Source organism: Eubalaena glacialis, chromosome 2, assembly GCF_028564815.1.
Source record: "Eubalaena glacialis isolate mEubGla1 chromosome 2, mEubGla1.1.hap2.+ XY, whole genome shotgun sequence".
NCBI classification, from domain to species: Eukaryota; Metazoa; Chordata; class Mammalia; order Artiodactyla; family Balaenidae; genus Eubalaena; species Eubalaena glacialis.
The window spans coordinates 128,013,362-128,039,046 of record NC_083717.1 but is presented as its reverse complement, the minus strand read 5'-3'; the positions used below and the strand labels follow the sequence as shown (position 1 = coordinate 128,039,046).

At 38.2% G+C, this 25,685-nt stretch overlaps 1 protein-coding gene across 3 annotated transcripts in view; it reads left to right on the top strand.

Annotated features, from left to right (window-relative positions):
• HEATR5A (HEAT repeat containing 5A) overlaps positions 1 to 13,605 on the top strand; it is a 111,068-nt gene extending 97,463 nt beyond the window's left edge. For 2 of the 3 annotated variants that reach the window (XM_061180757.1, XM_061180758.1), the window contains 7 exons: positions 333 to 460; positions 1,919 to 2,066; positions 2,924 to 3,196; positions 4,783 to 5,007; positions 10,315 to 10,469; positions 11,598 to 11,811; positions 12,101 to 13,605. In XM_061180757.1, the coding sequence (XP_061036740.1) occupies positions 333 to 460; positions 1,919 to 2,066; positions 2,924 to 3,196; positions 4,783 to 5,007; positions 10,315 to 10,469; positions 11,598 to 11,811; positions 12,101 to 12,408 (1,451 nt within the window). In that variant the 3' untranslated portion in view covers positions 12,409 to 13,605. The remainder of the gene's footprint in view (positions 1 to 332; positions 461 to 1,918; positions 2,067 to 2,923; positions 3,197 to 4,782; positions 5,008 to 10,314; positions 10,470 to 11,597; positions 11,812 to 12,100) is intronic. The other variant, XM_061180759.1, reaches the window with a different exon arrangement.
• Positions 13,606 to 25,685: the final 12,080 nt, after the last annotated feature.

Here is a 25,685-nt window from a genome sequence, read left to right as displayed (position 1 = left end):
GTGCAATGCCTGATACGTGGTAATCACTCAATAAATTTTAGTCAAAATAAAGTTATGAAACTCTACATGTTAAATTCTCTGGTGCAATTTTATTGTAGTTTTTGCAGTAGTGTGCAAGCCTAATTGAGATTATTATTTGTGTACATGTTGATAAAAACAAACTATTAAGAGATTGCCTTATCACTTAATTGTTTAGTCTTAAATTCATTGTGGTTTATTTGCATTACCTTTTTGCTAGGTTTATTTGTATATCTTATCAAAATAGAAAATTATTTAACTTCATAAACTAAGAATCTCAAAGAAGCCTCGTTCTCTTTTTCTGCTTTCTACAGGAATCAGTGTGGAATTTCTGTGTTCCTTACGTTCAGATGCAACCATGGAAAGCATTACTGCTTGTTTACATGCGTTACAGGCCCTTCTAGATGTTCCTTGGCCCAGATCTAAAATTGGCAGTGATCAGGTGATTTCTCGTTTTTTGTTTGGCTTCTGTACATTTCAAGGAACAGGAACAGAAACATGTCCAGGTTACTACAGTGAATAGGGAGTAAACACGGAAAAGTAAAAAGGAAACTAAAAAACTGCAGAGCTAGGCCTCAGAACTGAAATGGCATCAGCAACTGTGCTGACCCAGGAGCAGTCATGCCTCTTTCTGCCACTTTCTGTCTCTGCTTCTGCCGCACTTATTTCTGCTGCCACCAGCCAACCATTCCGTGTAGCAGCTCTTCGTGTGAATTTTCTGCAATGATGGGAAGGTTCTATATCATACTGTCTTTGTCTCTTTCCACTTCAGTGCACCCTGCTCTTCGTATATACCTGTATCTTATACCCCATTTCCCTGAGAGAGTTTCTTCTTGGTTCACGTAGTTATTGTCAGTTACGTAGTATTCCTCTTGGCTGAGTTCTCTATCCAAGTCTTTTTAAGAGACGACTGGCTAGTCTGTAGGTGGAGTCAGACACTAATATCAGACCCAGTTGTGACCATGGTTAAAAGATCACTGTACACAGCTGATTCACTTTGTGATACAGCAGAAACTAACACACCATTGTAAAGCAATTATACTCCAATAGAGATGTTAAAAAAAAAAAAAAGATCACTGTACAAAGAATGGCACTTCCTTCAACTGCTTTCCCAAGAGCAACTCTGTATTGGGCAGGCACCCTTAGCATCAGGTACTACCAGTATATTGAATTGTATATTAAATTGACTCTTGGATGTTAAGAAAAATGGATGGTATGATTTCTTTTCTATACAGACAGTTAACTTATTACTACTATCGTTTATTAGGTTTAAAGTATTAATCAGGCTCCTGCCTGACTTGGATTGTACTTGAATAAATTTTAAACTTTTTCTGCTTGTTTATTCTGTATGTTAAAACAAGTATCGTAATGACAGTTTTACTATTATTTTCAAAGATGAAAGAAAGCCACCAGAGTAACCAATAGAAAAGAAAAGGGGAAAATGAAATAGTATTTGTCCGATGTATTTTATTCTTCAGAGAGATATTCATTCTGAGCTTAATAACTTATCCACTTTTAATGTCATACTTCGCCATCATTCTTTATTAGTACTAGAAAACCTTAGTTTTCTAAATCTAGGAATCTACATGGCAGTCCTTATATACTTTTAGCCACATTTTTCATCTTGTTTTAGAGATCTCCTTGTTTGTTTTCCCACTTTAGGACCTGTGTGAAAATGATCTTTTGTCATAGTGCCATCTCCCACAAGATTGGACAAAAACCAACCTGGAGTTGGTTTAAAGTGGAGCAAGTGTTACATAACTTTACTGCCCTAACACCTTTATTTTTTGTAGACCATTGTTATATTCTCTTTCTCTGAATTTTGTCATGGCATTTAACATTGGTATTTTTTTTTTAAGTATGTAATTTTCCATATAGTCTCACCTGTTTTCTGTGATAGGACTTGGGTATCGAGTTGTTGAATGTACTACATCGAGTAATTTTGACCCGAGAATCACCTTCCATTCAGCTGGCTTCTCTTGAAGTGGTAAGGCAGATTATCTGTGCAGCTCAAGAACATGTGAAGGAGAAAAGACGAAGTGCAGAAGGTGAATGTTCCTATAATGCCAAATTAATCACATGGCATCATTATTTTTTAAAGTACTGCTTATGTGTCTGTGTTGTTCTGAGAATCTATTGTGTATAGTACAAATGAAACATCTCTAGGTATGGCTTCAAATCTTCTCATGCGCCTCTACATGTTAGCTTGGACGTTGTCAGTAGCTAAACTACTATTCCTTGGGAAAATTAGAATTTTAACAGCCCTGGAAGGAAAAAAAATCTTTATACTGATTGAGTACCTACGTTTAAGTGTTTACCAATGTACATGGAAAGAACTACTGATAATTATTTAATAACTTAAGTTTTGCAAAGTGATTAAATTGTTCATTTACAAGTCAAATTTGGTATTGGTGAGTTTATCACTTAAGATTACATTTGACTACATATAACAGAAAATCCAATATAACAGTAGATTTTAAACACAAGGACTTATTCTCTTATCTAAAAGAAGTCCAGAAGTTGGCAGTCCTGGGCTGAGATGGCAGCTTCTTAAAGACATCAGGGACCTCAGTTCCTATCTTTCTGTCCAGCCACTACCAGTATTAAGGTGGTAAGGTCAGTGCTGGAGCTCTAGCTATCAGGTTCACACCTTAACAGCAAGGAGTTAACCAGACAATATTTTAAGGCTGAGAAGGTCACCGAGGATTTCTTTTGATCCATTGCAATAAGAAGTCCAAATAAAGACAACTACTTTTACCTCCATAACTTTCTCTTTCATTCTTTAAGACCCAAGACTTCACCCATTTAAATCTGTTACCTACAACAGAAATGAACTAAATTGCCATCTACCAGAAGCAAAACAAACCTGAAGCATTTATTCAACATTGTTCTTTTTGTCTTTTAGTTGATGATGGGGCTGCTGAAAAGGAAACCTTGCCAGAATTTGGAGAGGGAAAGGACACAGGAGGACTTGTGCCTGGGAAATCTTTGGTCTTTGCAACACTGGAATTGTGTGTATGCATTCTAGTTAGACAGCTCCCAGAGCTAAATCCTAAATTGACAGGTAGCCCAGGAGTAAAAGCTACAAAGCCACAGATGCTGTCAGAAGATGGAAGTAGGTTGGTTTCCGCTGCATTAGTTATCCTCTCTGAACTTCCTGCAGTGTGCTCTCCTGAAGGTATGTTGTGGTGTTTGATTGCTTTACTTGACTTGGAAGGAGAGAAATGGTTCTGATAGATAATGGAGGTAATGGTTGCTTATCTTTTCCTCATTACACAAATGCTGACCCCCAAAGCTTTGCGTATGGTCTTTAATCCTCTACGGTTAACATTACATTCTAGTAATCTGTTTTACTAAAAGGGTGAAAGTAAATATAGAGACAGCATGTACTCTACATAGATGGTCTCTTCCATGGTTGAGAATATTGTAAACCCATCGATGGCAATTACTAGCTCTTGGGCATTTTTTGGTATACAGTATCTAATGGACTTCCCCTGCCTCAGTGACAGCAGAAGCTTCTCGTCACATCCAGTTCTGTTTTGAATCAACTCCATGCTTTTAATATAGTGTGTAAGGCTCTGCAGAGTACATCTGCCTCCTGGTTCCTTCTGTGTGAACCTTAAACCCAGGAGGCTTCATGCATATCCCTGTTCTGTACTATTGTCAGTGGTGTTACTTGATCTGAAATGACCCCACCCCTTCTCTCCTTTGTAAAATTTTGCCTTCCTTTCAAGTTCAACTCCAGCCCTGTCCTCATCTGTGAAGGCTTCCCTAAAAACTCTGGCTCATATTGAGTTTTGTTTTGTTTTTCTTTTTCTTTTTTTTTTTGTTTGTTTTGTGTGTGTGTGTGTAGCTTCCATATGTAGATATGTAGTTTTTATGTGTCATCTAGAGGTATATGTAATTGATTATTATAGAAAGAGAAGATAAATATATATACAGACATATGTCTTGTTTCCAGTGAAATTTTGTACCCTCTAGTACATAATAGGGACTCAGTATTTAATAGATACTTCTTAATTGGTAAGCATATTTCTGCTTAAATGTGTCTTGACCAACTTACATGCTGTCTTATTTTTAACATGACTTTAAGCTTCAGTTTGACTTTTAAACCTGTATTCCTTGTTCTCACACACTGTCTTATACCAATAGTAGCAGAAAAAGTGACTAGCAGAGAATTGGGGGCAAAAATATACGATATGAGTTTTATTGATAGCCTCTGGGAAAATTGATTGACTATTTTAGCTTTAGTCTCTTCCCTTTCACTTTAAACAAAGTGACTTTTTAACTACTTAGTGGCCATGGAAACTTTAATATTTTGTACTGAGTGATTCACTACAAATTGCTTCGAAAGGGTTTAATATAAAAGCCAAATGGATAGTGATAGTGGTTGCACAACATTGTGAATGTACTTAATGCCACTGAACTATTAAAAATGATTAAAATGGTAAATTTTTTGTTACATATATTTTACCACACTAAAAAGTAAAAATAAATTCAATGTTTGTCAACTACCAAATAAAACAAAATAACACAGCAATGGATAATGGTACTGTGATATACTCTAAATAACATCTCCAATTATAACCAAAATTTAATCCAACCTTTAAAATCTTAAAGTTATTTAAATTATCTTAACAGTTATAATCCCTAATGGAGAATAATCTTAAAAGCTAGAAATCTTTGACATTATCTAACTCATTTGGTGATTTCCTTTGAGGAACTGTATATAGACTGAAATAGTGTTTTTTAAAAACATTACAGGAAGCATCTCAATCCTCCCTACTATACTGTACCTCACAATTGGAGTCCTCAGAGAAACTGCTGTGAAGTTACCTGGGGGCCAGCTATCTTCAACAGTTGCAGCTTCCCTGCAGGCTCTGAAAGGAATATTATCTTCTCCCATGGCCCGAGCAGAAAAGAGCCATACTGCTTGGACTGACCTTCTCCGAAGTGCTTTAACAACAGTTCTTGACTGTTGGGATCCAGGTAATTTAGGCTCTTTAGAAGCAGTTGTTCAGTTTGTTTTAAAAAGCAAGAGGGACAGTTTTTTGAGAATAAGCTATTTACTTGATCATGTTTGGCAGTCTCGCCTAAAGGAGACCACAATTCACTACATACTTGTTTAGAGGATATGTATCGTAGATAGAAAATATCTATGGTCTCATTTTAGTATCTTTAACGTTAATGCAATTAAATTACTGGCAGCCTGTATGTTGACAGTGAGAGACCTTCAGATGTAATAGTATGTTAATTTTAAAATACAGTATCATCCATGTCTAGCTGACAGAACTTTTTTAATATGCACAATGTACTGAAAACTGCATAAGGTATACATTATAAATATAATACAAGACTGATCTGTCCCTCCAGCACCTACTAGCTAAGTGACTAGACAAGTTATCCAACTTCTCTGAGCCTTAGTTTTCTCATTAACAAAATGAGGAGATTGTGTTGCAGGAGACTGTTAGAGCAATAACATAATATGTGAAAAGCATCTCGCTTTTTACCTGGCATATATCTATAAATGATAGCTAGTATTATGTTCAATATCCATTAAACTTAGTTTTCCCCTTTGTTATTGTTGAGTAGGTCTTATTTTCAACATTATGTCATGGTAATTGTAAAAAGTGTTTAGACATATTTATAAATTATCGCCTTTTTAAAAAAATATATTTATTTATTTATTTGGCTGCGTCAGGTCTTAGTTGTGGCACACGGGATCTTTTGTTGCGGCGTGTGGGTTTCCCTCTAATTGTGGTGCACAGGCTCCAGAGCGCGTGGGCTCAGTAGTTGCAGCGTGCAGGGCTCTCTAGTCGTGGCTCACGGGCTCTACAGCGCGCAGGCTTAGTTGCTCCGTGGTATGTGGGATCTTAGTTCCCCGACCAGGGATCGAACCCACATCCCCTGCATGGGAGGTGGATTCTTAACCACTGGACCACCAGGGAAGTCCCTATCCCTGCCTTCTTTGTTCTGTTTATCAGTGTCACAATTCACCATATTCTATTTTGTATGGTAAAAAGGTTTCAGTTGAATTCAGCATTTATTGACCACCCTCTTTGTGCCCAGAGTTGGGAGTCTAGGGGAGGCTAGTGCCATAAGGTATGATTAATACCATAGGAGCTCCTTGAAGGCAACAGTAATGTCTTATTTATCACTGCCTTTCTAGTATTAAAGAAAGGAGATAGGGACTTCCCTGGCGGTCCAGTGGTTAAGACTTCGCTTTCCAGTGCAGGGGGTATGGGTTGGATCCCTGGTCGGGAAGCTAAGATCCCACATGCCTCGTGGCCAAAAAACCAAAACATAAAACAGAAGCAATATTGTAACAAATTCAATAAAGACTTTAAAATTGGTCTACATCAAAAAAAACCTTAAAAAGAAAAGACAACTGGCAAAAAGTTAGAGTAGTCAGCTCTGTTTGAGTGAATCAGGCAGAGTGTCACAGTAGGGTTCTCTGGAAGCTCATGCTGAGATGGAGTTTGGGGAGCAAGAGGCTTATTAAGGAACGATATCTGTGAAGGGAATGGGGAAAGCAATCTTGGGCAAAAGAAGCCAAGCTGCAATACGAGCATCCAGCAAAGCTCAGCACGCCTGCTGGGCGGCTCTGAATATTGCCTGTCAGTGCCTCCCATAGGACAACAGTGTCTACACACCCTCAGATGTGGCTGCCCCCTGAAGACTGTGATCTCAGTCAAGCAAACTTGGGGACTGAGGCCAACCCTGAGGAGCTAACAGCTGACCACATGCCTCACAGCTGGGCAGCACCTGCCCTCACGAAGGGGAGCTCGATGGTACACCTCTGTAGCTACCCCAAGAGTCTTCTCAAAACAGTCTGTTTCTTAAAGGATTAGAAAGCATTCTCCATTCTCCACATGGACATCATAGAAAAGGATTCTCACGCAACATTTTGATCTAAGACCAGGAGACCTATATAGCATGGTACATTTGGGGACGGCAAGTAGAGCAACAAGAGAATGTGGGTTTGAGGGGAAAGAGTAAGAGGGTGGTGAACGGTGATTAGTAAAGAGATGGAAGTTGGATGGTAAGTGGGGCCAGATGATGGAAGGTTTGGCATGATTGGTAATTTGGGCTGCCTTTAATAGGCATGTGTTCTTAAAACAGGAGTAAAGTGATGGGATTTGCATTTCTAAAGACTCACTCTGGCAGCAGTATAGAGAAAAAAGCAAGACTGTTGGAGACAAGATAGTAGCAGTAACGATAACAAGGAATGAAATAATGAAAACCAAAATGTTAAGCAAGTATTAACAGAATTTACTGATAGTTTGGTTTAGGAGTTGAAAGGGTAAGGTGAGTTGAGCGTTCATGGTGCCCTTAACAGAAATACCAAAGTGAGGGTTTTCAGGGGAAGATAGTGAGTTTATTTTGAAATGCCTACAGGATAATCAAGTGGGAAGAAACATGAAGCGGTCTGGGCTTCAAGGAAGTCTGGCTAGAGATGGTTTTAGACTGCATGTGTTTGGGAGTTGTCAGTGAGATGGTTGAAATCACCTAACTTGGGTTTATGCAACAAGATGGGAGGAGATTCCGAATGTAATTCAGAAACAGAAGCTAAAGAAAAGAGAGTTTTAATGACTCGAGAGTGGTCAGCAGTGTAAAATACACTGTGGAGTTCACGCTCACAGCGTTGAGGTACGAGAAAGGAGTAAGGGAGGGGAAGGATCAAGTACAGGCTCCACTCGACAGGGAGACGAGAAAGCTGAAGGAAGATACAGGGTCAAGGAATTTTATTTTCTTTTTTTTTAGATGAGGCTCTAGTATGAGTTCATGCTTATGGGGGAAAAAAAAGGTGGAAATGGGGTTGGAGTTGGAACTATTAGGGAGGGAAGCAGCATCCCTTTTCTAGGCAGAAAGGAAAAAAATTCACAGCACATTTAGAAGGATGAACCTCTGCCAGTGTGAGGGAGGAAAAGGAGGTAAGGATGGAAAGTAAGTTGTGAGGTTGAGTTATGATGAGCTTGCCTTTTTCACACACACACACACACACACACACACACACACACACATGGTTTTCTGTTGTCTGTCAGAGAATGAGGTTAGGACATTGAGGATTTGGACTAGCTACTGAGAAGAATTAAGGAAGGAGCTGATCATGACAGGGAAAACATTTGCTACATAACAGATTGCTCCAAAACTTAGTGACTTCAAACAACAAACATTTGTTACCTGACAGTTTTTGAGGGTCAGGAATTGGGGAGCAGCATAGCTGGGTGGTTCTGTCTTGGGGTCTCTCTTGAAGTTACTGTTAAGATGTTGGCCAGGGTCACAGCTAAAGACCCCATTTCCAAGGGGACTCGCTCATGGCTGTTGGTAAGAGGCCTCAGTCTCTCACTGGCTGTTAGTTAGCAGGAGGCCTCAGTTCCTTACCACATAGGCCTCTCCATGGGCTTAATGCTAAGGGAACCTTGCATCTATTGTAGGTAAAAGAGAATGGGTATAAGGGAATTTGGGCAGGGCTGGGAGAATAAGGGAATTTTAGAAGAAATGGGAAGAGGAACTCAGGAGAGCTTTATCTTACGGAGAATAAAAAGACATTTTTACTAAACAGACTAGCTGTTGTAGTTTCAAGTTGCTATAAATGACTAAGAATAACTTGGCTATATGTGAAGCACTATGGCATCATGGTTAACAGTATGCTTTCTGGAATCAAACTGAATGCCTTACTAACTGTGTGATTTGGACAAATGACTGAATTTCCGTTCCTCAGTTTCTCATCCATAAAATGGGGGAAATAAGTGTACCTACCTCATGATGCTAATGAGGATTACATATAAAGTGCTTATAATAATACTGTCATAATTTAAAAATTTTTATTTATTTATTTATTTTTAGCTGTCTTGGGTCTTCGTTTCTGTGCGAGGGCTTTCTCTAGTTGCGGCGAGCGGGGGCCACTCTTCATCGCGGTGTGCGGGCCTTTCACTGTCGCGGCCTCTCTTGTTGCAGAGCACGGGCTCCAGACGCGCAGGCTCAGCAGCTGTGGCTCACGGGCTTAGTTGCTCCGCGGCATGTGGGATCTTCCCAGCCCAGGGCTCGAACCCGTGTCCCCTGCATTGGCAGGCAGATTCTCAACCACTGTGCCACCAGGGAAGCCCTGTCATAATTTTAAATGTTAACCATGCACCTATTTTACCTCAAAATTATTCAAATTATTTTTATAGAATAAATCCTACCCATCCGTAGTATTTTGCTGTCATTGCTGCTGTGTCTCAGGTGTAAGCTCAAACACTAATTTCCTCAAACCTTTCTCTGACCGCCCAATGTAGCAATTCCTGGGTTGCTTTCTATTATCTCTTAATATATTTTTTATATTCATAGACCTTGTGACTAACTGAAATCCTTTATTTACTTCTTGGTATATTCTGTATCTTCTCTGTAAATCGTATTCTCAGTGCCAAAAAGAGTGCTGGCACATAGAAAATGTTTCTTAAGTATTTGATGAGTGAATGTTACCAAACCTTCTACATATATATGTAATTTTTTTCATAAGTAGCAATCCATTCTTACACAATTTAATGAGTTGAATTTGCCACACCTTTTCCTTTTCAAATAACATTGATTTTCCACAACAGGTTCATTAAAATTATTTAATGAGAGTATGACTTTGGGAAATGAAGTAAATTACATCCAGTAGAAAATTCCTTTAAATGATTGTGGCGCACACAGATATTTTCAAATTTTTCTGTACTGTTAAGAAATGGTATATGTAGCAAACAAAGTGTTAAGTTATTTTCGCTTGACACGTGTATTATCAAAATATGAATACTTTAAACTTCACAAAGAAAAAACAACTGTCCAAGCATTTCTGTATTTCTCCACAATAAAAATAATAATATAATAGCTAATTTATATTGAGCATTATGTGCAACATGCTATTCTGAATGCTTTGCGAGGATTAACTCATTTAATCCTCATAACCTTATAAATTTAAGTACTGCTACTTTCATTTTACAGATGAGAAAACTGAAGACGGGGTTAAATATCCAAGGTCACACAACTAGTTAATGCATATTCCTAGTAAATGTATATAAGTATTTACTGATGTCTTTACTTGTGAAGATTATAATTTCTTTGGTAATTATTGACTCTAGAATTACTTAAAATGCATATTTTAAAGCTACAGCATTTGCCAGGATTCTTAGTCAGTCAGTCAGTATTACTGTCTGTAATCCTTAGGTACACAAAAGAAATTACTACCAAACTAGAGACAGCTTCACAGCTGTATAAAACAGTAAATATGACAGTGTTGGGATCTGTTTCTCATAGATTATTTCTTTTTAGTAGCTGGAACACACCAAGAACTTGATGAAGTCAGTCTGCTTACTGCTATCACAGTATTTACTTTGTCTACCAGTCCAGAAGTAACTACGATCCCATGCCTTCAGAAGCGCTGTATTGAGAAATTTAAGGCTACTCTTGAGATAAAAGATCCTATGGTAAGTGTCTTTAGAAGATACATGTTTGTAATAGGAACATGTTTAGGCTTTTGCAAAACTTTTCCTTATGATTTTGTTGATTCCAACAGAAAGTACCAGACTGAAATTTTTTATTTTTAGGTTTGGATTAATTCATGTTCTTGGGTTGACAAAGTCAAATAATAATGGTCTTGTTTTTTGGCCCTGAGGATGGAATGTAGTTAGTTGGAGAAAGATAAAGAAAATGTTTTTTAAAAAATTTAAAAAAAAACCTAAATTTGAAATAGGGGCATCTTAAAATTGATATATCCCTAGAACTTCAGTGGATTTCCTTTCAAAAAAAAAGGAAAGGAAGACTCTAGCATGTGCCTTCAGTATATGACTGTAAAATAATGAGACCTATTTCAAAAACAGCACATACAAATTAATCCCATTCCTTTCTGGCCCTTTTATTTGCTAAATTGATTTCCTATGCTGTTATGTGGTACAAAATAAGTTTGTAGCACGTGATCACAAATAGACTCCTAAAATTTAGGAACCAGATTTTCTCTCAGAAAAAAATAATCATTCAAATATCACAATGAATTGAATAAAGGATGGTTTATATATTTGCTGTATAGTCATCTCCTTTTGTTCTTCTGTCCTGTTTGTTTCCTCTAGCCTAACAGGAGCTTTATGTAGCAGTCTCAAAGTGGTGCCTCCAGTATGTGATAACACATAATTAATATGGTCCAGACATGGTTCCTTAAAACCTTCATAGCATCAAATATATGTGATTTTCATCTAAAACATTTTCCAATATCTCCAAAATATTTTTCAAGTTTGTGTGTTTGTTTGATTTTTTACATTATAGAAAGACAAATGAGGGGGAAAATGGGAACTAGTCAAAAGGAGAAAAATTAACCACTTTATTCCCATTCCATGCTGTCACAACCACTGTTAGCATGCAAGTTTGAATACCTGTTAGTGCTTGGACTTCCAAAATGAAAGATAAATTAGAAATAAAATAAATTTAAGTGTGGGAGGGGAGGCTTTAAATTTTTTTTCATTTACATTTTTTAATTTACTTTAAAAATTTACATTAAAACTTACATTTTAATATAAATGTAAATTTATAGTTTATACTATTTTTGTCTTTTTTCTGATTAGGTACAAATCAAGACCTATCAGCTCCTACTTTCCATTTTTCAGTATCCAAATCCAGCTGTTTCCTACCCGTACATTTACTCTTTAGTATCCTCTATCGTGGAAAAACTGCAGGAAATAGACAAAAGAAAACCTGAAGACACTACTGAGCTTCAGATCTTTCAGGAAGGCATAAAGGTCTTGGAAGCACTGGTAGCCGTTGCTGAGGAACAGCATCGTAAGTGCTAGCACTAAATGCATACTAAATCAGAATCTGTCCAAAATCAGAAATTTAACATTATTTAAAATGTAAAACATCCCATTAGTCACTTAACATTATATTTTCACACTCGTGGAAAGGCAGGTGTTTATGTTAATCCCAAGTATTGATATTGTTTTGTATTAATTTGGGAGAAGAGATTGGAAGAACTGCTTCCCTTCAAGTGGGGGAAGTATGTCCAGATCAAGTGTATAAGAAACATTTACATCCCTGAACCTGGGGCTTACATCATTTGTTTACTTTCCAGGCTCTCAGCTGGTGGCCTGTCTTCTGCCCATCCTCATTTCCTTCCTTTTGGATGAGAATGCTCTGGGATCAGCAACTTCCATAATGAGAAATCTGCATGACTTTGCTTTGCAAAATCTCATGCAGATTGGGCCTCAGTATTCATCAGTTTTTAAAAGTGTAATGGCTTCTTCTCCAGCCTTGAAAGCCCGCCTTGAAGCTGCTATAAAGGGCAATCAAGAAAGTGTCAAACTCAAGATACCAACATCTAAACATACTAAGAACTCTGGAAAGAATTCAAGCATCCAATTAAAGACCAACTTCCTCTGATTTCTTTCTTTTTTTTTGAATAGTAAGCACCTTAACACAATACTTGATCATTTCTTTCACTCTGGGGGCAAAAGTGGCATTTTAGACACAAGTGCACTTGGAGGCTGTTTGTTTTAACTTAAATAGCTTTGAAAAGTCACAGCAAACTTAACATTTTTTGTGGGTTTTTTTTTTTCTTTCTTTCATATAATAAAATCACAGAGCTCTGTCAGAATTCTTGCCAGGAATTTCAATAAAGTGCTAAAGAACTAAACTTAGAAAACTAACCACTGCTTTAAAAACAAAATTTATTTCTTCTAATAGTCCATACACACATAGTACTATGACAGATATAAATTTGACTCTAATATAAATTATCTGCATTTATATTGTATCTCGATTGCCAGTTTAAAATTCGGCCTTATTCAATAATTGTATTAGACTTTCTTGGATTTCTCAAACAACATAAATGATTGGAAAGCTATTTAGGAAACTTGGTTTAGAATTATCTAAAATATGTAATAGTACAAATTAATTACGGCCCTACAGTGTGACTTAAGATTTGGTGTCTATAAATATCATGGCTTTTTACCATCTATTGGTTTTATTTGTATTGAGTTCAGAAAATTGAAATTTTAGTCATTTTAAATAGAATAGGGCATTTCCACTTCAATTTCTCACATGGATTTTCTTTTACCTCTGTTCCTAATAATTTTCTTTATTTTCATTTATGGCAAACATTCATACCAATGAGTTTAATATAGATTCATATCTATATTTAAATTAACTATGGGTTTATATAAATGTCAAATTTAGTACAACAAATTTAGATCCTCAATGAATACAAGTATGTTTTTTTAACATGAAACATTTTAATATAGAAGAAATCTAACGATAAAGTCATATTGGTTGAAGGATAATTATTTTTAATTGTTGATGGTCATTGACTCTCCTTCCACTTCAGTGTTATACTATGTGAATCAAGCACTGTGTCAAAACAAAGCATTTCCCTGTTAAAAATTAAAACCCGAAGTGAGAGGGGCATGTTCAGAATGGAGAGACACTTGGAGTCAAGCGAAAGCAATGTGATGGTACTCTATTTTATTATGTTTGTATATAAATACACTTGTAAATCGTTCAGAATGAAAACATTTGACAAATTCTAACACTACAATCAATTTTTCTAATTTACATAAATAAAGCTAATTTTCTTTATCATTCTTGTGTTTGAAATTATTTTACTCACAAAAGATGGCTGGTTAGTCTCACAGAGTCCAGAAAATCATTTCTGTGGAGCAAATAATATTTTCTCTGAAACTTAGCCTTTTTTCTGAGAGGAGCCCTTTCTTTGGAACATTCTTTGCAATGGTTTGCATTCTTTGTCTTCCTAATTATCTCTGTGAATTTGACTGTATACTCATTATTGTTTCCTTCACCTGAATGCCCTTCTCTCCCTTGTTCTATCTGGCTGACTCCCAGTCCTTTTAGGCCTGGTTTAAATGTCACTTCCCCTTGATAACTCCTTAACGCTTCTTACCCTCCTCTCAAACCAAGCAAATGTAACTGCTTCTTCATCTGTGTTCCTGCAGTACTTTATATATTCTTCTATGCATTGAACATCACATTGCATTTTAATATCTCCTTTTAGACTGTGTCTCAAAGGGAGAAATTTTGTCTTCTGTAACTGCCTGTGTGGCATCAACTAGACACTTAAAAAACTGTTGAACTGCACTGGTGTAGGATGAATTTGAGCTCAGAAATTTATTCCTTTGCCAAGGCAAATGCTGGACTGGGATAGTCTCAGGATATAGTTTTTTGATTTTTGTGTTTCTTTTGTATTGTTTTGTGTTTTGTTTCATTTAGTTTGTTCTTAAACATTAAAATTTCTGCTCGTCATTTAGTGACCTGGTATCCTGAATTGTCTGGATTAAAGGTGCTATATGAATATCAATAGTTATGAAAAAATATGTCCAGTGTCATGGAATTAGAAACTTTGAGTTGGGTACAATTCTATAGGCTTTTTAAAATGTATCATCTTGTTTAATACAATATTGAATTAGTAAAGATTTTCTTACTGATACAGAAATTAAGGCTTAACGGCTGAGACTTGAACCCACCTTTCTGATCCCAGGTTCCAAGCTAGAGACAGAAAAGGTGCGTTGGTGGTCCTGATTCTATCAAGGTAAAGCTTTTCTCTTCTTTCACTGTTCCACATTCCCTCCAGAGCTTTCTTCACTCCTATTTGAAGATATTTTCATTTAATATTTCTCCAAATTGCCACCAAAAGTTTTCTGGCTAATACAACAGGAAAAAGTGGGGAAAATTTGTGACGTCTACAATTTCAATGGGAATAATGATTACATGATTAGTTCATATAAGTTCTGATTTGTTTAAAGGTGAATAGTTAAGACCGAAAAACACATCAAAAATTCTTTACATCTGTTTTATTTTAACAAGTCTCCAGTTGTTATAAAGCAGTTGCACTTTAACTTGGTAATTCTTTACAAAGTAAATGTGTTGATGAGCAACTTGGATGAAACAAAGTGGTATAGTATTTGCTTGAGCTTTATGTTTTTCTAAGGGAAGAAATACAGCCCAAACTACTAGTTGAGTCTCATTTTATTTAACCCACTGTTTAAAAGCTTATCATGGAAAGACTTATAAAGTAACATCGGAAAGACCAGATTTCTATAAATAGAGCATCCGAAGCAAAATTTCTACTTCTATAAATCAAACTTCACCATCCACCTAAAAGGAACATTAAGGCACTTTAAAAGATACAAATAAGTGCTATAAAAGAGATACAAGGATAGTGCTATGGGAACCCAGGGAAGAAAACTGACACTTCTGAGATGGACTTCGTGGAAGGAATATCATATGGTACAGGCTTAGAGTACTTGACGGAATAAATGTATAACCCAAGAGTCTTTTGTAACAATTTTGAAGAGAAGAATTCGCTTTGTCTTTTTATTACAATATTAGTTTGCATTTTGAGGGAAGAAATTCAACCCTCAAGCTAATAAACTATGATGATGTTAATACAAAACTAACAATATATGAAATAAAGTCTATACTACCCAAAAACTATAGTTAAAATGTTGAATCATTTCTGGCCGTTTAATGATTATATTATGCTAACAGTCCTAAAGCTTCAGCAGTCTGCCTATATGTATCTTTCCAGAGTCCTGTTAACATAATTGTAGAATCAAGGTAATTAACATATATTGCATTTTCTCCATCAATTGAATGTACTTTCCTCTTTACAAATAACTTGTTAACCCTTGCAAAACCTCAATTTATCAGAAATATGGTTATTCAACTGCTGGCTGACAGTCATCAGCCAGTTAATGAACTGTGCCTATCTTGACTTTTCTGTTTATCAATCTATTTAACTGATGCCTCGGCTTTTAGCTTTGAGGAAATGGGAAACTTTGTGTTGTGATATAGAGCTGGAATGTGTCCAGTACAGACCACAGATACAATCCTAGGTTCTGTAAATTCAAAGGAGCTAGCTTCCTTTAATTGCCTTTCTGTTTGCCCAGGACTCCTGTGCTGTTCTACTTAGGACATTATAAAATGATGATTCCACTGACTACTTGGAGAAAATTCTAATTACTTGATAGGCATTCTTAGCACATGTCTACATATCGTTCTCTGACAAAGTATTTCAGAAAGTACTTATTTTTTTAAAGGATTCTAACTATTTTTTTAAGAAAATTTAAGAGGTCATTGCTACCAATGAAAAACTAATGTTGACAATGTTTCGCTTAATGGGATCAAAATTTAATACTTTTCTCTGAAAAAAAATCTAGATGCAAAAAAACTTCATACGCCAAAAAAAAAAAAATATATATATATATACACACACACACACATATATATGCATATACACACACCTATCAGCAGTAGTGGACTGCTTTATAAAATAAAACATTCCAAGAAAGAACAAAACAAGTGAGATATTTTTTAAAGCAATTTAAAGTATGCCAATGACACAGCAAAAGCAGTTTTGTTAGTGTTGTTATTGGAGGTAGTACAAGTGTCCTCAGGAAAAAAAAAAAACATTCATATGCAACCAAAACTGATGCTCTCTGGTGAACAACAAGCCTGTAAGTCCCAATATTTCTCTGTTAGTTACTTGTTTCTAATCTTAACAAAGATTTGGGCCTTGTAGTTTGCAATCAAATGCTGGAAGAGTGCTCACTGCTCCCTGGATTGCCAGGGTAACTCGTTTTCTCCTACCTTTTCCTCCCTAGTAGTGTCAGGTACTAGAAACACATCATCTAGGCCTTCGTTTAAACACAAAAGCTTAAAAACAGATTTGCTAAATTATGGAAATACTTCTGTTTCAGCAGTCAACACACTCTTGTGAGTCAATATCAGATGAGAAATGGTTAGAACATGTACTTCCTATTCCCCAGTCAGCTGTATTGTGACTCTGCCATTTGCTATAGTTTTAATTGCAAATGCTTTCTCTTTTCAGTAATAATGTGACCATTCTGATTTCTCAATGTTGTATAAAAATTTCTGTAGAATTTTCTACAATATGAAAATGTTTCTTTAGTTGTTTGATTTATATTCTTAACATAGTACTGGAACTTCCAGAAGTCACCTACTGTCTGTCTCTGGGCAAACACATGCCTAAACCATTTAGAACAGTTCATTCTGTTTTAAAAGGTTGGGGTTTCCATGCTTTTCCTTGAAAACCTGTCTAGCATGTCTCATTATGTGAGTTTCAAAATCATCTTTTCTATAATTTTAAAGTGCCTACTTGTCAGTGGTTTCTTACGTATGACACCTAAAGCACAAGTGGCTTTATCTTTGAAGTCCAAAGATAAATTGGACTTCATCAAAATTAAGAACTTTTGTGCTTCAAAGGACACCATCAAGAAAGTGAAAAGACAGGACTTCCCTGGTGGTCCAGTGGGTAAGACTCTGCGTTCCCAATGCAGGGGGCCTGGGTTCGATCCCTGGTCGGGGAACTAGATCCCGCATGCATGCCACAACTAAGAAGTCTGCATGCTGCAATGAAGATCCTGCGTGCCGCAACTAAGACCCGACGCAGCCAAAATAAATAAATAAATATTAAAACAACAACATTATAAGAAAGTGAAAAGAGAACCCAAAGAATGGGAGAAAAAATTTGCAAATCATATCTAAATATATATATATAGAGAGAGAGAATATCCAGCATATATAAAGAACTCTCAAAACTCAACAATGAAAAGACAACTCAATTTTAAAATGGGCAAAGCGTTAAAACAGACATTTCTCCAAAGAAGATATACAAATGGCTAATACACATGAAAAGATGCTCAGTATCCTCATTCATGAGGGAAATGCAAAACCACAATGAGATACCACCTCATTTCCACTAGGATGGCTGTGATCAAAAAGACAATAACAAGTGTTGGGGGCTTCCCTGGTGGCGTAGTGGTTAAGAGTCCGCCTGCCAATGCAGGGGACACGGGTTTAAGCCCTGGTCCGGGAAGATCCCACATGCCGCAAAGCAACTAAGCCCGTGCACCACAACTACTGAGTCTGAGCTCTAGAGCCCGTGCGCCACAACTACTGAGCCTGTGCTCTAGAGCCTGCGAGCCACAACGACTGAAGCCTGCACGCCTAGAGCTGGTGCTCCGCAACAAGAGAAGCCACCGCAATGAGAAGCCCACACACCGCAATGAAGAGTAGACCCTGCTCACCGCAACTAGAGAAAGCCCGCGCCCAGCAACAAAGACCCAACTCGGCCAAAAATAAATAAATAAATAAATAATTTAAAAAAAGAAAAAAAGTGTTGGGGAGGACGTGTAGAAATTAGAACTTTCTTACATTGCTGCTGAGAATTTAGTGCAGTTGCTTTGGAAACAGTTTGACAGTTTCTCAAAAAATTAAACATAATTAACAATATGATCCAGCAATTCCACTCAAAGGTATGAAAGAATTAAAAACAGTCATGCAAAAACTTGTACATGAATATTCACAGCAGAATTATTGATAATAGCCAAAAAGTGGGAACAACCCAAGTGTCCATCAACTCATGAATATATAAACAAAATTCGTATATCCACTCAATGGAATATTCTTCAGCCATAAAAGGAATGAAGTACTGATACATGATACAATGTGGATGAACCTTAAAGACAGTATGCTAAGTGAAATAAGCTAGACATAAAATGGTTCTTGTTATATGGTTCCATTTTATGAAATGCCCATTGATATGAAATATTTATGAATAGGCAAATCCATATAAACAAAGCAGATTACCGGTTGTCAGGAGCTGGGGAAGATTGGAGGGGAAGGTGACTGCTAATGTGTATGGGGTTTCTTTTTGGAATGTGGAAAAGGTTATGGAATTAGTGGTGTTGGTTGCATAACCATGTGAATATACTAAAAACCACAGAATAGTACACTTTAAAAGGATGAATTCTGTGGTATGTGAATTTGTTATGGGTTGAATTATGTCTCCCAAATAGATGTCTTAAGCCCTAGTACCTCAGAATGTGACCTTATTTGAAAATAGGGTCATTACAAATGTAAACAGTTACAATGAAGTCATATTGGAGTAGGGTGGGACCTTAATCCAATTTGACTAGTGTCCTTGTTAAGAAGAGGAGAATGCCATTGGAAGACAAGGAGACACACAGACACAGAGAGAAGACAGACATGTGAAGATGGAGGCAGAGACTGAAATTATGCTGCCACAGCCGAGAAATGCCTCGGCCTACCAGAAGCTGGAGGAGCAAATCCTCCCTAGAGGCTTTGGAGGGAACATGACCTGTCAACACCTTGATTTGGGGTTTTAGCTTTCAGAACTATGAGAGAATAAGCTTCTGTTGTTTAAAACGAGATTGTGGTACTTTGTAATGGCAGCCCTAGAGAACTCACACCGATTTATATCTCAAGTTTTAAAAAAGGAGTTAGTGGGCTTCCCTGGTGGCGCAGTGGTTTTAATAACAAAATTAAAAATAAAAAAAATCAACAATGGGGACATGTAAAAGTATAAAATAAATGTCCATGAGTCTATCCTAATATAAATTATTGAATAAATAAATGGTGGAAAATAGACAAATCTCCCATGTAGAAGAATTCCGAATAATTTATGTGAAACCTAACTCCCCACCCCTCAAGTGTGGGTTGCACATAGTAATTTCCTTTCAAAAAAAGGGGGAGGATTTCCCTGGTGGTTCAGTGGTTAAGAATCCACCTGCCAATGCAGGGGACAAGGGTTTGAGCCCTGGTCCGGGAAGATTCCACATGCCACGGGGCAGCTAAGCCCGTGCGCCACAACTACTGAGCCTGTGCTCTAGAGCCCGCGAGCCAGGACTACTGAAGCCCGCACGCCTAGAGCCCATGCTCTGCAACAAGAGAAGCCACTGCAACGAGAAGCCCGTGCACCACAACTACTGAGCCCGCGCACCTAGAGCCCGTGCTCCACAACAAGAGAAGCCACCGCAATGAGAAGCCCATGCACCACAACGAAGAGTAGCCCCGCTCGCCACAACTAGCGAAAAGCCCACATGCAGCAATGAAGACCCAGCACAGACAAAAAATAGTAATAATAATTCAAATAATAAAATAAATAAATTTAGAATATTTTAAAAAAGGGGGGGAGGAAAAAAGAATAACTTTACATTGGAGAAATCTTAAAACACTACCTCAGCCAGGTGATCAAGATTAACATCAACAATGATAAGTCATGTTGATAGTATGTCCCCTTGATATGATATGATGAGAATGGCACTTTACCTCTGTGGTCTTCTTTCCAAAAACCCATAACCCCAGTCTAATTATGAGAAAAACATCAGACAAATCCAAATTGAAGAGTATTCTATGAAACACTTGGCCAGTACTTTCCAAAACCATCAAGGTCATCAAAAACAAGGAAAGTCTGAAAAACTATCACAACCAAGGAGGGCGTAAGGAGACGAAAATGTATCATATTCTGGATGGGATCCTGGAACAGAAATGGGACGTTAGGTAAAAACTAAGGCTATCTGAATACAGTATGAACTTTAGTTAATAATAAAGCATCAATACTGGTTCACTAGTTGAAATGTACCATACTAACGTAATATGTTAATAACAGGCAAAACCGAGTGTTTGGTATATGGCAACTCTGTACTACCTTCACAACTTTTCTGTAAATCTAAAACTATTCTGGGGCTTCCCTGGTGGCAGAGTGCTTAAGAATCCGCCCGCCAATGCTGGGGACACGGGTTCAAACCCTGGTCTGGGAAGATCCCACATGCCGCGGGGCAGCTAAGCCCGTGCGCCACAACTACTAAGCCTGCGCTCTACAGCCCATTAGCCATAACTACTGGGCCCACGTGCCAAAACTACTGAAGCCTGTGTGCCTAGAACCTGTGCTCCGCAACAAGAGAAGCCACTGCAATGAGAAGCCCATGCACCACAATGAAGAGCAGCCCCCGCTCGCTGCAACTAGAGAAAGCCCACACGCAGCAACAAAGACCCAAGGCAGCCAAAAATAAAATAAGTTAAATTTAAAAAAAATTTAAAAATAAAAACTATGCTAAATTGTAAAGTTTATTTAAAGAGAAAAAGAAAATCAGATTCAGAATGTCTGGGGTATGGTCCAATAATTTGCATTTTTAAACAACGCTTGTTTCTCATCTTGCTTCTTGCTTCTGATGGGTGGTCACAAGTACATTTTTTGAGCAGCACTACCCTAACTAAGGTCAGCTCCCTTTGTGGCTTTCAGCCTAAAGCAGAATGGCTGTGAGGTCACTTAACCTCTGCCTGCAGTGAATTTGCTGATTAACACTATAATAAGTATTTACAACGTAGGTCAGCTAGGCCTCTGTTCACCTGTGTTTTTAGGGATTAGTCAGAAGAAAAGGTAACTCTGTCTCTGGTCACCAGCAGGAAAAGGTGTGGTGGAATAGAAAAGTAGGTATCTGGCTTCCATTTTGAGAGTTAACACCCATCTTAATGGGTGTCAAAACACCTCAGTCACTTCCATTTCGTCTATGCTGCTCCCTTTCCATGTGCCACTTCCTTGAGTTCCATCCCAGATAAAAGAATTCAAGTGCCTAGCACTACCCCACAAAATGAATTGCTGAAGATGGCCGCAATAAATAACGTTCCTGGACCCTTGTTTCCAACAGTCATTTCTCTAGACTTAATCATCAGCCAGTCACATTCCTAATGCTTTTTCTGTTCCCTCATACAGATACCACCAGTGCCTCTTGCAGGTGAGAAGACTATAGCATTGAATGGGATACAGCAGTGTTCATTTAGATAAGAGATCATAAAGATCTAGGTATAACAGACTAATGATCCCTAGTAATTTATGCTACTTTATTGAAAATTCAGTATCCAGGGGAGAAAACTGGTAAGAAAAACAGGGCAGATCTCAGACCTAGAAGGACAAATACTGCTGGGAGTTAGGTTCTTTTGAAGTCCTTGGAAAGCATACAACCATGAACATCAGGTGATACAATTTTCATTACATGGTCATTACCACACTCTTTGAGGACAGGGAAATGAAGTACCCTTCTCTTTGGTGTTTATACCCCATATTGTATTTCTACGTGTCCCCTGCTGCAGTGTTGCTCAGCCAACCTGTACACATAGGTCTCTCCATCTTTGCACAGTCCTTCTGTTTTCTTTCTTTCTTTCTTTCATTTATTTATTTTTGGCTGCATTGGGTCTTTGTTGCTGCGCGTGGGCTTTCTCTAGTTGCGGCGAGCGGGGACTGCTCTTCATTGTGGTGCACGGGCTTCTCGTTGCAGTGGCTTCTCTTTGTTGTAGAGCATGGGCTCTAGGCACGCGGGCTTCAGTAGTTGTGGCTCTCGGGCTCTAGAGCGCAGGCTCAGTAGTTGTGGCGCACGGGCTTAGCTGACCTGCAGCAGGTGGGATCTTCCCGGACCAGGGCTGTATTTGCAGGCGGATTCTTAACCACTGCGCCACCAGGGAAGCCCAGTCCTTCTGTTTTCTTAACCACTTCTATTATTGTTCATTACATTTCCCTCCCCTTCATTCACTCTATTCTGTTCAGAGTCCAGAAGTAGAGACCGTTGATTCATGATGACCTTGACTGAGATCACTGCTAATTAGGAATGATCATATCTGTGAAAAGCACTTCCCTTGAACTCATAAAACAACCACAATAGAAACTTAAGTACCTATAGTGTGCAATGCACTACGCGCATATAAGGAAGTACCAGTATAGAAAGAGCACTGAACTCTTAGCACCAATGGATCTGGATTCTAATTTTGTTAGTGTGGGCAGGTCAGCCTCCTGGCCTCAGTTTCTTCTCTGCTAAATAGTTGAGCATAGTGTGACCAACTATCCCAATTTGTCTAGGATTCCCAGGTTCAGCACTGAAAGTTCTGTGTCCCAGGAAACTCAGTACCAGGTGAGCCAGGACGGTTAGTTCCCCTCTTGGACAGGCTATCTGAGACCCTTTCTGGTTCTGACAGTTCTGGGTTTAAGCCTCAGGTGCTTCTCAAGGCATGTTGTCTATGACTTTTTGAGAGTGTGGACTGAGTCACAGAGAGACAGGGTAGTGGCTATATGCAAAGAACTTGTAAGGCTTCCTGCCTCCTGAGCTGTGACTCATGGGGGATGCTGCAGGGCATCATTCCTAACATCTCAGGGGAGCAGATCAGCTGAGAATGGTACACTCAGGCAAGAGACATTCTTGGGTTTCTCAGTGGGAAAGAAATTCAAAAACAATGGATTAATGAGAGGAATTTGTAGCAAATGTTGAGGCTGCCAGCATTCTTGCAAGAGAGCCAATGACCTTTTAAGCTATATCTACAACTGACTAGCTTCTTGGCCACCATCCCAATGAAGGTTCCTTTCCCAGTTTAAACTATATTCAAAACTGGCTTGGCAGCAAGGCTTTTAGCATCCTCAGATATAGACTTAATTCCAGCAGGAGAGCATATGAAATCAACTTTCTAATAAAAGCTTAAAAAAATTTTTTTAACACAAAAAACAAACAAACCAAAAAAACCCAACAGCAACAGAGTGAGTGACTGCCACTGCTAATGTCGACAACTGAATCTGTTGTCCTATTTTCATGAGTTTCAAGAAAAGGATCCTAGGGTCTTCCCTGGTGGTTCAATGGTTAAGACTCTGTACTTCCACTGCAGAGGGCACGGGTTTGATCCCTGGTCGGGGAACTAAGAACCCGCATGCCAGGTGGCACGGCCAAAACAAAAAACAAAAAAAGGATCCTAGCTTAACTTGAATCAGTAGGGAAGACAGCTGAACTCAAGGTCTTGAGTGGATTTACCACACTGCAAGGACTACAGAGGTTGCCAGCTGGCCCTGAGTTGACTCTGAAAAGAGATGCAGCTTGCTGTAGATTAATATTTAATTTAGAAGCAAATTTCATAATCACCTTGCTCATTTTTTCTGTGTGCCTGATTTCATTTTGTCTTTATGCTTAAGATTAACTCCTATTTCAATCTCACCTTCTAGAATTGTGGCCTAATTTCCTTCTCAGTCGTTCTTCTTAAACAGCTGGATCCAAAACACAAGCCCCAAATACTTATTGAGTGGGGATACGATGAATGTATATGGAGAAAGTCAAAAGAGCTAGATTAATACAAGCTATTTAAAAAAGAAAGAGGGCTTCCCTGGTGGCGCAGTGGTTGAGAGTCTGCCTGCTAATGCAGGGGACACGGGTTCGAGCCCTGGTCTGGGAAGATCCCACATGCCACGGAGCAACTAGGCCCGTGAGCCACAACTACTGAGCCTGCGCATCTGGAGCCTGTGCTCTGCAACAAGAGAGGCCGCGATAGTGAGAGGCCCGCGCACCGCGATGAAGAGTGACCCCCACTTGCCACAACTAGAGAAAGCCCTCGCACAGAAACGAAGACCCAACACAGCCAAAAATAAATTAATTAATTAATTAATAAAAAAAAAAAAGAAAGAAAGAAATCAAGGAACTTCTCTAACTCAACAAATTAAGATAGCAGTTATGTGAAGTCTCTTACCCACCCTTGGCCAATCAAAAATACGGTAAAATGAAGTTAAACTGGTTTAAGAAGTATGTGCCAAATAGTAGTATTTCCCCCAACCAAATTTACTTCTCTCCCCTTTCTGTTAGCTCTACTTTAGTAGAATCTAAGGCTATTAACAAAGGAAACTTTTAGCCACAAGTTCATGAGTTAATTATCTGGAGACTAATCATGACTCAAATGAAAATTCCTGTTTACACATATCCACAACAGCAGTAAAGGGATCTAATAGCATGAATAGCTACAGGAGATATTTTTGGTGATACGAGGTCAACATGGAAGAGACTGGCTAAATCAGAAGGCTCTAGGCATGTGACTTTAAAGTCTTTCAGTTGAAGAGTATCTATTATATGTTACCTAATAGACTGTGAGGAAATTAAAAGATATGTGCTGGTTTGCTTTGTCCACCCTGGCAGGTGGCCAAAGTTCTCATAATTGGCGAGATTGGGCCACCTGCCCTGTCCCCTGGCCTTTGGGTTTGTTAACCTCTCATCTATGGAGCTGAGGAGAGTTTTTTAACTTCTTTAAATCCTACCTGGGAAGAAATTTCTTTTTTTGAATTTTTGAATTTTATTTTATTTATTTTTTTATACAGCAGGTTCTTATTAGTTATCCATTTTATACATATTAGTGTATATATGTCAATCCCAATCTCTCAATTCATCACACCACCACCCCCCCACCGCTTTCCCCCCTTGGTGTCCATACGTTTGTTCTCTACATCTGTGTCTCAATTTCTGCCCTGCAAACCGGTTCATCTGTACCTTTTTTCTAGGTTCCACATATACGCATTAATATACGATATTTGTTTGTCTCTTTCTGACTTACTTCACTCTGTATGACAGTCCCTAGATTCATCCACATCTCTACAAATGACCCAATTTCATTCCTTTTTATGGCTGAGTAATATTCCATTGTATATATGTCCACTGTATATATGTCCACTGCTGATGGACATTTAGGTTGCTTCCATGTCCTGGCTATTGTAAATAGTGCTGCTATGAACATTGGGGTGTGTGCATTGTTTGAATTACTGTTTTCTCTGGGTATATGCCCAGTAGTGGTATTGCTGGGTCATATGGTAGTTCTATTTTTAGTTTTTTAAGGAACCTCCATACTGTTCCCCACAGTGGCTGTATCAATTTACATTCTCACCAGCAGTACAAGAGTGTTCCTTTTCTCCACACCCTCTCCAGCATTTACTGTTTGTAGATTTTTTAACGATGCCATTCTGATGGGTGTGAGGGGATACCTCACTGTAGTTTTGATTTGCATTTCTCTAACAATTAGTGATGCTGAGCATC